Below are 14,538 nucleotides of genomic sequence, written 5' to 3'. Positions count from 1 at the left end.
ACTTTTTGAGTGGTTTTGCAATAAATTCTACTAATAATTTGTAATGAAAGACTACAGCATGGTTATTCTATTGCATCAGAAATCAACTTCATGACTTTTCAACTTTTCTATTTAAACTTTGACATTTTTAAATTATATTACGGACATTTTCAAACAAGTCAGTCAATTCTAAAATGTATCCAACTGAGAGGGGCTGGGACAACTCGAGAGAATTGTGTGTTTATGGCTCAGTCTGTTATCGAAATTGGGTCAGACAGAAAGAACAGAGAGAGCGAAACATTCAGCCAGTAGCCGGGGATGGGCTGAGTGACTGGGATCCAGTCGTGGGCTGGGCCAGACTGAGAAAGAGGTTCAATATACCATTAAGACTATGCCAGCAAGAATAAGAGTGAAATCCAGCCAGGTGCAGACACTAGACCAGTTTTGAGAGAGTGTGATGGGTGAATGAGACCCAGTTTGTGAGAGCAGTTGTAACAGTGTGTGGTGATGAGTAAGTAAAGCTTGTTAGAGTATTTTGACATATAAAGGAGGGTATCTATGCTGAGGCAGTAACCAGACAGACAGATGGTGGTATTCCCTTAAAGCTCTGAGTCCCCCGAATACTGTGTCAAAGGAATTCAGAGATGTGAAAATATATTGACTGTCCCATCAAGTCTCCTTGCTCTGTATGAGCAAATAAAGGATGACATTTTTGACACTGGCAAGGCTTATTTCTAGCCCAGCAAATTATATTTTTAAGAATCTGTTTCTAAGGAATCCATGACTTTGGAGATGCTGTTGTGGCTTCTCCTCTGTCCCTGACTGTTTAGCTCTAGCTTCAATACATTTTACTTTACATAAAATTTTTTGGTGTGCATATTTTATTTGAACTTTCTTTTCTTATCTCAATTTACCTACTTCTTTCTCATAACCTATCTACAGACATGCTTCTTCTATCACATGCTCTGACTCCCATCCACTACCTTCCATTCTCTTCAGACCCACTTCTAACCTTCTCATCTCTCTTATCTTTGCCCCTATCATTCCCTATCTCTCACTGATGATGATGGAGTCAATTCCCATTGACTGCTGAAAATGTACTTTTATGGAGTTGGCAAAAGAAAAAGCCTGTTAAAATATTGTTGTGGTCAACAAAATGCCTGTGCATATGTAACACAAATATATTACCGTGTTTGCTTAACCATATGCCAAAATATGCAGATCACCTAACAATAAGAAATACCATCATTTGGTCAGCTATACCAATTTCTATAATAGATTAGAATGCAATAAAAAAGAAAGACCAAAATCACTGAGCTGAATACAATATTTTTGCATGGCAAACTCTAATGGATTGGAATGAGGGCATAAGAGTCTGTTTTAGTTATGTGTGCAAAAATATGTAAAACAAAGTTTGTGATAGGAATTTAACTTATAGTTTGTAATGCCATAGAGTGTTTTATCAGCTAAATCAATTGGTATTTTTGGGGCCAAAAGAAGGTTAACAAAAATGCATTATTTGTATAGATTGAGGTAACTTAATGCATAATCTCCAACACTCTTCTACATGATCAGATAAGTCCAAATATTAAACATTTACCACAAAGGCAAGGATACTACTCAATAGTCATGTACAATAGACACAAAAGGTGTGAAAAACTATAAATTGTTAATGCTTAAAATTGCCATTACCTTCCTCTACATACCTGAGCTATACTTTCTGGGTCAAGTGGTTTATGGTCATTAAAACTTGTGTATTGTCCTGAGGATGTGGACCTTCGAATAGGGGGACTGTCAATTTTCTTTATAGAGTCGTGCCGACTAATGTTGGTCAGACTTCCATGACCTGGCTTTCGTCTGCGTTCTGGGCTATCCGTGTTCAAGTTTCGATTCTGTAGAAGTGCTCTTGGGCTACAATGACTTGAGATATTTGGAGATCCGAACTCCATAGAAGTGTTGTTGATAGACTGAGGAGGGTGCAGAGGGCAGTGTACATCACTTGTCCTGCCTGATCGCCGAGATGGAGGTGTGGGTTCAGCTCTTCTTCTTTGTCTGTAACATAAAAAATGTTGGCAATTAAATTAAACATGATTATTTCTGTTTTATTTCTATCCATCATCTGTAGTTTACTCAAAAAAATGTTACCTGTCAAAATAAAGCATATACTTTTTATTCAGCAAATTAACAAAATTTCACATCATTTATAGTCTATAAGGCCTTAAAAGGAACACTAAACACAGTAGAATTGCATAATCAACCAATGCAAAATAAAAAGACAATGTAATAACACTTACTCTGAATTTCAAATGAGAAGTAGATTTTTTATTTAATGATAAATTTGAAATTTCCTCTATTTGCCACCCTGTATCAGGTGACAGCCATCAGCCAATCCCAGACTCAGTTCAGTAAGACTTGGCACAATTTGATAATATAAGTACAATTGAAAAGTTGTTAAATTGCATACTCTATCTGAATCATGAAATACATTTTTTTACTTAAAATCCTCCTTAACAACAGGCCCGGACTGGCCATAGGGCATACCGGGCATTTGCCCGGTGGGCCGGCGATTACCATAGTCCCGCCCACTATTACCGCACAAGGTGACACTCAGTCAGTATCATGTGTGGTCTGGGTCAAGTCAGCTGAAGCACATGGCAATGCGCTGTGCCGGTGCGCGCCTGTCATATTTGTACAATACACATTAACAAAGAAATATTCTGCAAACTAAATAGCAGTATAAGCTCTGTGGGTATAATTGTATTTGTTTATCCTAACAGTTTAAAGGAACAGCAAACATTACATATAATAAAGCACTTTTGTATTTACTTACATCTGTATTGCCTGTAAATATATCTCTCACTCCATGAATTATTATTTAATATGGACGCTTAAACCCCTGAAGTTGTAATATATGAGGAAGTACAGGCGGCCCACTAGCCTAAGGTTTTTATTTATTTAAATGTATAGGTAATCGAGTGGTACAGACAATCAACAGCCATACCACCTGCACTATTGGTTGAAACAAACACACTCTAGGTCTAGAGTATCTTCAAATCCTGTTGGGCCAGCTAGAGATGGGTGGTGCATCCACAGATGAGTTAACATATCAATGTAAACAGTGGATCTCAAAGAATAGTGCTTTGTGATTCATAGTTTTTATTGGCAGATGAACTGGTTGGCATAGCAGCAAGAAAGACTCGTATATGCCCTTCAGCATCAATGAGCACATTTATCTCTAATCAGCAGTGTAAGTATAATGGGGCATAAGAACAAACTATGTATGTAGGCCAGGACTTAAAGGGAGTCAGGGGCACACACTGGTTTCAGTCAATGGTGCGGATAGTATGGCTTCTGATTAGTCATATCACCTGATGATACATACATTTAAAGCATAGCTTAGGCTGGTGGGCAGCTGGTGCTTCCTCTTAAATCATAACTTTATGTGGTTAAATCTAAATATGAAATGATAATACATGGAATAGGTAAAACACTGTGAAGCAATACAGAGTAAATAAAAAGGTGTTTATTAATTCTAACATATAATGCCTAGAAGGTGCAAAGTATATTTGATACTTTGCTCAGAAACGCCTGCAATGTTTTACCTTGACTTTAATGTCAGAATTATAGGATGTGCTTCTGATTATATACGTTACTGGTCACAGATGCATCTGTTTTTTACCTGGCTATATATAAATCAGGATGCCGGTCAGTTGGCGAGTTCATGTCTTTGGATGACGACTTATCTTCTGTTATAGGCCCACTGCTGGCTTCACTGTCAGCCTTCTGACTCAGCGAATCAGAAAATGTGTCATCCCTTACAGAATAAAGATCAGAAAAACATTTTATTTAAGTTACAAAACGCGTATATATATATATATATATATATATATATATATATATATATATATATATATTCACATTGCAAATCGCCAAAGGGAAGCCACATAGGCAGATTGGTAACCTTTGTTGCATTATTTACTTGTGTTACATTAAAGTAAATAAAACAATAATAATAATATGGGGTATTTTCTGAGTAATCTTTCCCCTGTCCAGTATCTTCAGCAGCGTCTGAATAATTATATGCCTGAAAGCAGAAAACTCAAAAAGCCGCTGAAGACACAACTCTTGGAATATTCACAAAGAGCAGTGATAAAGAGCAACAGATGTTTTACATTTAACATTTCATTAATATGTAACCTGTTTTTGTTAGATAAGTGCCTAGTTACTAGGAATGAGTAAATGATTTGAACTTTGTTCTTTAGTTATCTATACACCTGAATAATTTTACAATGTAAGAATGGGGGAATGTTACATATTTGATATTCAAAATGTTGAAACAAAAATTCCCCTTAACATTTGTTCTGCAATCTAAAAAAGTTTCTATAAAACAAATGTTAACATTCAAATAGTTACAAATCCCCAAATCCGGAATTCCAAATCCAGAATTATTCAAAGTGAGGAATGACTTTATTCTAACAGAAAATAAATCCAATAAAGCTATTCAGTTACAAATGGAATATACCCCTATAGGGGGTCCTATATATTTAATTGAGTGCAACCACATCTGCTGGATATTTTAGATATACAAGAAGCAAAATCTTTTGCTATTTTGTTGCTGGTCCTCTGCACACATATTGTAAGACAGATTGATTCTGAAGTATAAGGTAGTGTAATTACCCACAGATATATTGTTGTTCTACTGTAAATTACTTACATATCTTGAACCACAATGTACTGATGCGGAACAAGGCCATCTATGCCATTGTGTCTTCCCTCCCACCAATCTTCAGATGCTCGGTGGTACAAAAGGAGAGATGCCCCTTTTTTAAAGGAAAGTTCTCTTGCGGATCTTCCAATGTAATCAAATTTTGCAATGGCTTCAATTGGCTCACATTCTGCAAGTGAAACATTAAATTCATTTAGCCCAATGACGAATCAATGTCCACAAATAAAACATTAAAACAAAAAGTAAATGAAAAAATATGAGATTTCTAATAAGAAATGAAGCCAATAAATAGTAAAAATAGTAGATAAACGATAAATGAAGCAGCCAATCACATGTTATAATAAAATATTAGTATATACAGATTTCCAATCAATTTCAGCTTCTAGAGAGAGCTAAATCCAAAAATGAACAGAAGAATTCCCCAAGTATGGATCATTGTATCTTACCCACTGTGAGAAAAGATAAGTTCACTAAACTAAGGTCTGGACTGGTATGATGAGAGTGACCCATAACCACATAAGGGGGTTAGGTGAGATCTGATAGAGAGTGAAAACTGTACTGAGAGACAGGTGTAGAAAAATTAGGGTGCAGGATAAGAGCACCTGAGGTCCAAGGTGACAGCTATAAAAAAACAGAATTTATGCTTACCTGATAAATTTCTTTCTCTTACGGTGTATCCAGTCCACGGATTAATCCTTACTTGTGGGATATTCTCAATCCCTACAGGAAGTGGCAAAGAGAGCACACAGCAGAGCTGTCCATATAGCTCCCCTCAGGCTTCGCCCCCCCAGTCATTCGACCGACGGTTAGGAGAAAAAGGAGAACCATAGTGTGCAGTGGTGACTGTAGTTTTACAAAAAATAAATTTGAACCTGACTTAATTGCCAGGGCGGGCCGTGGACTGGATACACCGTAAGAGAAAGAAATTTATCAGGTAAGCATAAATTCTGTTTTCTCTTACATTGGTGTATCCAGTCCACGGATTCATCCTTACTTGTGGGAACCAATACCAAAGCTTTAGGACACGGATGAAGGGAGGGAACAAGTTAGGTAACCTAAACGGAAGGCACCACTACTTGCAAAACCTTTCTCCCAAACAAATAGCCTCTGAAGAAGCAAAAGTATCGAATTTGTAAAATTTGGCAAAAGTATGCAGTGAAGACCAAGTCGCTGCTTTACAAATCTGTTCAACAGAAGCCTCATTCTTGAAAGCCCATGTGGAAGCCACAGCTCTGGTGGAAAGAGCTGTAATTCGTTCAGGAGGCTGCTGTCCAGCAGTCTCATAAGTCAATCGGATAATGCTTTTCAGCCAAAAGGAAAGAGAGGAAGCGATAGCTTTTTTAACCTCTCCTCTTACTAGAATAGACAACAAAAAAGGATGACGTGTCTCTGAAATCCTTAGTTGCTTTTAAATAGAATTTTAAAGCACGAACCACATCAAGATTGTGTAACAGCCGTTCCTTCTTAGAAAACTGAATTAGGACACAGAGAAGGAACAATGATTTCCTGGTTAATATTCTTATTAGAAACCACTTTCGGAAGGAAACCAGGTTTTGTACGCAAAACAACCTTATCTGCATGAAACACCAGATAGGGTGAATTACACTGCAAAGCAGACAATTCTGTAACTCTTCGAGCAGAAGAAATATTTACCAAAAACAAAACTTTCCAAGATAATCACTTAATATCTAAGGAATGTAAAGGTTCAAACGGAACCCCTTGAAGGACAGACAGAACTAAATTTAGACTCCATGGAGGAGCCACAGGTTTATAGACAGGCTTGATTCTGACTAAAGCCTATGCAAACGCTTGAACGTCTGGTACTCGCCAGACGCCTGTGAAACAGAATAGATAGAGCAGATATCTGTCCCTTTAAGGAACTAGCTGACAATCCTTTCTCCAATCCTTCTTGGAGAAATGACAAAATCCTAGGAATCCTAATCTTACTCCACGAGTAACCCTTGGATTCACACCAACAAAGATATTTCCGCCATATCTTATGGTAAATGTTCCTGGTGACAGGTTTTCTAGCCTGGATCAAAGTATCTATAACTGATCCAGAGAACCCACGCTTAGATAGAATTAAGCGTTCAATCTCCAAGCAGTCAGCTGCAGAGAACTAGATTTGGATGCTTGAATGGACCTTGAATTAGAAGATCCTGCCTCGATGGCAGTGTCCATGGTGGAACAGATGACATGTCCACTAGGTCTGCATACCAAGTCCTGCGTGGCCACGCAGGCGCTATCAAAATTACCGAAGCCTTCTCCTGAATGATTCTGGCTACCAGACGAGGGAGAAGGAGAAACGGTGGAAAAACATAAGCCAGATTGAAGGACCAAGGCGCTACTAGAGCATCTATCAATACCGCCTTGGGGTCCCTGGACCTGGATCCGTAAAGAGAAAGTTTGGACTTCTGACGGGACGCCATCAGATCCAACTCTGGAATACCCCATAGCTGGGTAAGCTGAGCAAAAACTTCCGGAAGGAGTTCCCACTCCCCCGGGTGAAAGGTCTGACGACTCAGAAAATCCGTCTCCTAGTTGTCTATTCCTGGGATGTGAATTGCAGATAGATGGCAGGAGTGATCCTCCGCCCATTTGATGATCTTGGATACTTCCTTCATCGCTAGGGAACTCTTTGTTCCTCCCTGATGATTGATGTACGCTACAGTCGTGATGTTGTCCGACTGAAACCTGATGAACCTGGCCTCCGGTAGTTGAGGCTATGCCTGGAGCGTGTTGAATATCGCTCTCAGTTCCAAAATGTTTATCGGGAGAAGAGACTCTTCCCGAGACCATAGGCCCTGAGCTTTCAGGGAGTCCCAGACCGCACTTCAGCCTAACAGACTGGAATCGGTCGTGACAATGATCCACTCTGGTCTGCGGAAGCACATTCCCTGAGACAGGTGATCCTGAGACAACCACCAGAGAAGATAATCTATGGTTTTCTCGTCCATTTGTATCTAAGGAGACAATCTGCATAATCCCCATTCCACAGTTTGAGCATGCACAGATGCAGTGGTCTGAGATTAATTCTGTCAAAGGGAACAACGTCCATTGCCGCAACCATTAATCCGATTACCTCCATGCACTGAGCCACAGAAGGCCGAGGAACAGAATGAAGAACTCGGCAAGTAGTTAAAAGTTTTAACTTCCTGACCTCCGTCAGAAATATTTTCATTTCTACCGAGTCTATTAGCGTTCCCAGGAAGGGAACCCTTGTGAGCGGGGACAGAGAACTTTTTTCGACGTTCACCTACCACCCGTGAGACCTTAGAAAGGCCCGAACTATTTCTGTATGAGCCTTGGCTCTTTGAAAAGACGACGCCTGAATTAATATGTCGTCCAGATAAGGTGCTACTGCAATGCCCCGCGGTCTTAGTACCGCTAGAATGGACCCTAGCACCTTTGTGAAAATTCTTGTCCAGAAAGGCGAACCTTAGGAACTGATGGTGATCTTTGTGGGTAGGAATATGTAGGTATGCATCCTTTAAATCCACGGTAGTCATATATTGATCTTCCTGGATCAATGGTAAGATTGTCCGAATGGTTTCCATTTTGAATGATGGAACTCTGAAGAATTTGTTTAGAATTTTTAAATCCAGGATTGGCCTGAAAGTTCCTTCCTTTTTGGGAACTACAAACAGGTTTGAGTAAAAACCCAGTCCTTGCTCTGCAGTTGGAACTGGGTGTATCACTCCCATCTTTAGAAGATCTTCTACACAGCGTAAGAACGCCTGTTTCTTTGTCTGGTCTGAAGACAAACGAGAAATGTGGAACCTTCCCCTTGGGGGAGAGTCTTCGAATTCTAGAAGATACCCTTGAGCAACAATTTCTAATGCCCAGGGATCTGGAACATCTCTTGCCCAAGCGTGAGCAAGAGAGAAAGTCTGCCCCCTACTAGATCCTGTCCCGGAGCGGGGGCTACCCTTTCATGCTGTCTTGGTAGCAGCAGCAGGCTTCTTGGCCTGTTTACCCTTGTTCCAGCCCTGCAAAGGCTTTCATGTTGCTTTGGGCTGGGAAACGTTACCCTCTTGCTTTGCGGTTGCAGAGGTTGAAGCAGGTCCGCTCCTGAAGTTGCGAAAGGAGCGCAAATTATCCTTGTTTTAAGCCTTAAAAGCTCTATCTTGTGGAAGGGCATGGCCCTTTCCTGATATTAAGTAATTTTGTTTTGGACGACACGTCAGCAGACCATGATTTGAGCCAGAGCGCTCTTCGCGCCACAATGGCAAAACCAGAATTTTTCGCCGCTAATTTAGTTAATTGTAAAGCGGCATCTGTAATGAAAGAATTAACCAGCTTTAGAGCATGAATTCTATCCATGACTTTGTCATATGAAGTCTCCCTCTGGAGCGACTCCTCCAGCGCCTCAACCAAAAAGCTGCTGCAGTAGTTACAGGAATAATGCAGGCAATTGGTTGAAGAAGGACACCTTGTTGAACAAATATTTTCTTTAGTAACCCTTCTAATTTGTTATCCATAGGATCTTTGAAAACACAACTGTCTTCTATTGGTATAGTTGTGCGCTTAGCTAGTGTTGAAACTGCTCCCTCTACCTTAGGGACCGCCTGCCACGCGTCCCGCCTGGGGTCAGTTATGGGGAACATTTTCTTAAAGATAGGGGGGGGAACAAAAGGTACGCCTGGTCTCTCCCACTCCCTAGTTACAATATCTGCCACCCTCTTAGGGATCGGAAACGCATCAGTGTATACAGGGACTTCTAAAAACTTGTCCATTTTACACAATTTTTCTGGGACCACCATAGGGTCACAATCAACCAGCGTAGCTAAAACCTTCTTAAGCAGTACGCGGAGGTGTTCCAGCTTAAATTTAAACGCTAAGAAATCTGATTCTGCCCGCTGAGAAATTTTACCTGCGTCACAAATTTCTCCCTCAGACAGTACACCCCTCACCGCCACGTCAGAGGGTTGTGAGGGTACAACAGATAAATTATGTTTTTTTTAGGAAAAACAGGCAGTTTGGATAGAAATGCTGCAAGGGAATTATCCATGACTGCTGCTAATTGTTGCAATGTAATAGGGGCCAATGCGCTAGAGGTACTAGGCATTGCTTGCGCGGGCGTAACTGGTGTCGACACATGGGGAGAGGAAGGAGGGCTATCCTCATTACCTTCCATTAAAGAATCATCTTGGGCCACATTTTTAAGTGTCACTGCATGGTCTTTAAAATGTTTGGATATGTTAGCACACTTTAAACACAAATGTAAAAGGGGGGACCGCCATGGCTTTTAAACACATAGAACAAGGTCTATCTGTAGGCTCAGACATGTTAAACAGACTTAGACAGCACTCAAATACAGTAAAATACAATTTTTGAAAAACAATACTGTGCCTTTAAATAATAAAAAGCGCATACTTTTTTACTAAACCTCCAAAAATCATCCAAAAATCATATCTCACCATATGATCCTAATGCTTTGAAATGATTGCACAGTAAATTTCAAGTCAATTAACCCCTTACTGCCCAAACCGGAGCAAATTAACCATGCCACAGCCTTTGCTGTGGTCCTACCTCCTTGGGGATTAGTTTTGATTGAAAATAAGCCTCTCTGAAGTCCTCAAGTAATCTTTGGACCCTTCACATGTATCTGCATGAAGCTGTTTGTAAAATCCACTGTGCAACTGAGGCGCGAAATTCAGGCCCCCTCCATCTTCCCTCAGGAGTTTGTGGGGCCTTCCCAAGCCAAAATAGGTGTCTAAGTATATGCCATGCGGAATAAAACCCCAAAAAGTGTTTTAAATGCAATATAAAACTTGTATAATGTCAGATTATCTTAAAAAATAATCGATTGCCCCTTAACAGTGTCCACCAGTGTATTGAGCCCTTTCAATAAGCCTTCCTTCTATACTAAGTCTCAGAATATGGCTTACCTTTCCCACATGGGGATTCCTGTCAGTCTTCTAGCATTACTAAGTCTTGACTAGAAAAAATGACTGAAACATACCTTAAAGCAGTTAAGCCTGCAAACTGTTCCCCCCAACTGAATTTTTCCTGTACTCAACAGTCCTGCGAGGGAACAGCAATGGATTTTAGTTACAAGGTGCTAAAATCATTTTCCTCTCAGCAGAAATCTTTATAATTTTCTGCCTCAGAGTAAATAGTACAAACCGGCACTATTTTAAAATAAACTTTTGATTGAAGAAATAAAAAACTACAAACTAACACCACATTTCCTTTACACTCGCGTGGAGATGCTACTTGTTAGAGCGGCAAAGAGAATGACTGGGGGGCGGAGCCTGAGGGGAGCTATATGGACAGCTCTGCTGTGTGCTCTCTTTGCCACTTCCTGTAGGGATTGAGAATATCCCACAAGTAAGGATGAATCCATGGACTGGATACACCAATGTAAGAGAAAAAGCAGTTGTGGGGTCAAAGCTGTACAGGGAGATCAGGTGTGAGGCGAGCGCTGTATAAAGAGATCAGGTGTTAGGTGAGCGCTGTACAGGTAGATCAGGTGTGAGACAAGAGCTGTAAAAGGAGATCAGGTGTGAGGCAAGAGCTGTAAAAGGAGATCAGGTGTGAGGCAAGAGCTGTAAAGGGAGATAAGGTGTGAGGAAAGAGCTGTAAAGGGAGATCAGGTGTGAGGCAAGAGCTGTAGAGTGAGATCAGGTGTGAGGCGAGAGCTGTAGAGGGAGATCAGGTGTGAGGCGAGAGCTGTAGGGGGAGATCAGGTGTGAGGCAAGAGCTGTAGAGGGAGATCAGGTGTGAGGCGAGAGCTGTACAAGGAGATTAGGTGTGAGGCAAGAGCTGTACAGGGAGATCAGGTGTGAGGCAAGAGCTGTACAAGGAGATCAGGTGTGAGGCAAGAGCTGTACAAGGAGATCAGGTGTGAGGCAAGAGCTGTACAGGGAGATCAGGTGTGAGCCGAGAGCTGTAGAAGGAAATCAGGTGTGAGGCGAGAGCTGTACAGGGAGATCAGGTGTGAGGCGAGAGCTGTACAGGGAGATCAGGTGTGAGGCGAGAGCCGTAGAGGGAGATCAGGTGTGAGGCGAGAGCTGTAGAGGGAGATCAGGTGTGAGGCATGAGCTGTACAGGGAGATCAGGGTTGAGGGAGAGCTGTAGAGGGAGATCAGGTGTGAGGTGAGAGCTGTAGAGGGAGATCAGGTGCGAGGAGTGAGCTGTACGGGGAGATCAGGTGTGAGGTGAGAGCTGTAGAGGGAGATCATGTGTGAGGAGTGAGCTGTACAGGGAGATCAGGTGTGAGGAGTGAGCTGTACAGGGAGATCAGGTGTGAGGTGAGAGCTGTAGAGGGAGATCAGGTGTGAGGAGTGAGCTGTACAGGGAGATCAGGTGTGAGGAGTGAGCTGTACAGGGAGATCAGGTGTGAGGTGAGAGCTGTAGAGGAAGATCAGGTGTGAGGCGTGAGCTGTACAGGGAGATCAGGTGTGAGGCGTGAGCTGTACAGGGAGATAAGGTGTGAGGCGAGAGCTGTACAGAGAGATCAGGTGTGAGGCGAGAGCTGTACAGAGAGATCAGGTGTGAGGCGAGAGCTGTACAGAGGGATCAGGTGTGAGGCGAGAGCTGTACAGAGAGATCAGGTGTGAGGCGAGAGCTGTACAGAGGGATCAGGTGTGAGGCAAGAGCTGTACAAGGAGATCAGATATGAGGCAAAAGATGTAGAGGGAGATCAGATGTGAGGGGAGAGCTGTACAAGATGACCAGGTGTGAAGTAAGAGTTGTAGAGGGAAATCAACTGTGAGGCAAGAGCTGTACATAGAGATCAGGTGTGAGGCAAGAGCTGTACAGAGAGATCAGGTTTGAGGCAAGAGCTGTACAAGGAGATCAGATATGAGGCAAGAGCTGTAGATGGAGATCAGTTGTGAGGCAAGAGCTGTAGAGGGAGATCAGGTGTGAGGCCAGAGCTGTAGAGGGAGATCAGGTGTGAGGCAAGAGCTGTAGAGGGAGATCAGGTGTGAGGCATGAGCTGTACAGGGAGATCAGGGTTGAGGGAGAGCTGTAGAGGGAGATCAGGTGTGAGGCGAGAGCTGTAGAGGGAGATCAGGTGTGAGGTGAGAGCTGTACAGGGAGATCAGCTGTGAAGCGAGAGCTGTAGAGGGAGATCAGGTGTGAGGCGAGAGCTGTAGAGGAAGATCAGGTGTGAGGCGTGAGCTGTAGAGGAAGATCAGGTGTGGGCGAGAGCTGTAGAGGGAGATCAGGTGTGAGGCGAGAGCTGTAGAGGGAGATCAGGTGTGAGGCGAGAGCTGTACAGGGAGATCAGGTGTGAGGCGTGAGCTGTATAGGGAGATCAGGTGTGAGGCGAAAGCTGTAGAGGAAGATCAGGTGTGAGGCGTGAGCTGTACAAGATGACCAGGTGTGAAGTAAGAGTTGTAGAGGGAAATCAAGTGCGAGGCAAGAGCTGTACATAGAGATCAGGTGTGAGGCAAGAGCTGTACATAGAGATCAGGTGTGAGGCAAGAGCTGTACAGAGAGATCAGGTGTGAGGCAAGAGCTGTACAAGGAGATCAGATATGAGGCAAGAGCTGTAGAGGGAGATCAGTTGTGAGGCAAGAGCTGTAGAGGGAGATCAGGTGTGAGGCAAGAGCTGTAGAGGGAGATCAGGTGTGAGGCAAGAGCTGTACAGGGAGATCAGGTGTGAGGCAAGAGCTGTACAGGGAGATCAGGGTTGAGGGAGAGCTGTAGAGGGAGATCAGGTGTGAGGCGAGAGCTGTAGAGGGAGATCAGGTGTGAGGCGTGAGCTGTACAGGGAGATCAGGTGTGAGGCGTGAGCTGTATAGGGAGATCAGGTGTGAGGCGAAAGCTGTAGAGGAAGATCAGGTGTGAGGTGTGAGCTGTACAGGGAGATCAGGTGTGAGGCGAGAGCTGTGCAGGGAGATTAAGTGTGAGGCGAGAGCTGTACAGGGAGATCAGGTGTGAGGCGTGAGCTGTACAGGGAGATCAGGTGTGAGGCAAGAGCTGTAGAGGGAGATCAGGTGTGACGCGAGAGCTGTAGAGGGAGATCAGGTGTGAGGTGAGAGCTGTATAGAGAGATCAGGTGTGAGGCAAGAGCTGTAGAGGGAGATTAGGTGGGAGGCAAGAGCTGTACAAGGAGATCAGGTGTGAGGCGAGAGCTGTACAGAGAGATCAGGTGTGAGGCATGAGCTGTACAAGAAGATCAGGTGTGAGGCGAGAGCTGTACAGAGAGATCAGGTGTGAGGCGAGAGCTGTACAGAGAGATCAGGTGTGAGGCGAGAGCTGTACAGAGAGATCAGGTGTGAGGCGAGAGCTGTACAGAGGGATCAGGTGTGAGGCAAGAGCTGTACAAGGAGATCAGATATGAGGCAAAAGATGTAGAGGGAGATCAGGTGTGAGGCGAAAGCTGTAGAGGAAGATCAGGAGTGAGGCGTGAGCTGTACAGGGAGATCAGGTGTGAGGTGAGAGCTGTATAGAGAGATCAGGTGTGAGGCAAGAGCTGTAGAGGGAGATTAGGTGTGAGGCAAGAGCTGTACAAGGAGATCAGGTGTGAGGCGAGAGCTGTACAGAGAGATCAGGTGTGAGGCATGAGCTGTACAAGAAGATCAGGTGTGAGGCGAGAGCTGTACAGAGAGATCAGGTGTGAGGCGAGAGCTGTACAGAGAGATCAGGTGTGAGGCGAGAGCTGTACAGAGAGATCAGGTGTGAGGCGAGAGCTGTACAGAGGGATCAGGTGTGAGGCAAGAGCTGTACAAGGAGATCAGATATGAGGCAAAAGATGTAGAGGGAGATCAGGTGTGAGGCGAAAGCTGTAGAGGAAGATCAGGAGTGAGGCGTGAGCTGTACAGGGAGATCAGGTGTGAGGCGAGAGCTATACAGGGAGATCAGGTGTGAGGCGAGAG

General features: G+C 43.3%; 1 protein-coding gene across 6 annotated transcripts in view; it reads right to left on the bottom strand.

Moving 5' to 3' along the window:
* SRGAP1 (SLIT-ROBO Rho GTPase activating protein 1) overlaps positions 1-14,538 on the bottom strand; it is a 437,132-nt gene that overhangs the window by 3,334 nt on the left and 419,260 nt on the right. For all 6 annotated transcript variants that reach the window (XM_053716831.1, XM_053716835.1, XM_053716834.1 and 3 more), the window contains 3 exons: positions 4,694-4,874; positions 3,659-3,793; positions 1,686-2,031 (listed from right to left, as the gene is read on the bottom strand). In XM_053716831.1, the coding sequence (XP_053572806.1) occupies positions 1,686-2,031; positions 3,659-3,793; positions 4,694-4,874 (662 nt within the window). The remainder of the gene's footprint in view (positions 1-1,685; positions 2,032-3,658; positions 3,794-4,693; positions 4,875-14,538) is intronic.

Source organism: Bombina bombina, chromosome 6 (assembly GCF_027579735.1).
Source record: "Bombina bombina isolate aBomBom1 chromosome 6, aBomBom1.pri, whole genome shotgun sequence".
In the NCBI taxonomy this organism is placed as follows: Eukaryota; Metazoa; Chordata; class Amphibia; order Anura; family Bombinatoridae; genus Bombina; species Bombina bombina.
Note: the sequence above shows the minus strand (reverse complement) of the source record. Positions and strands in the feature narration are given on the sequence as shown.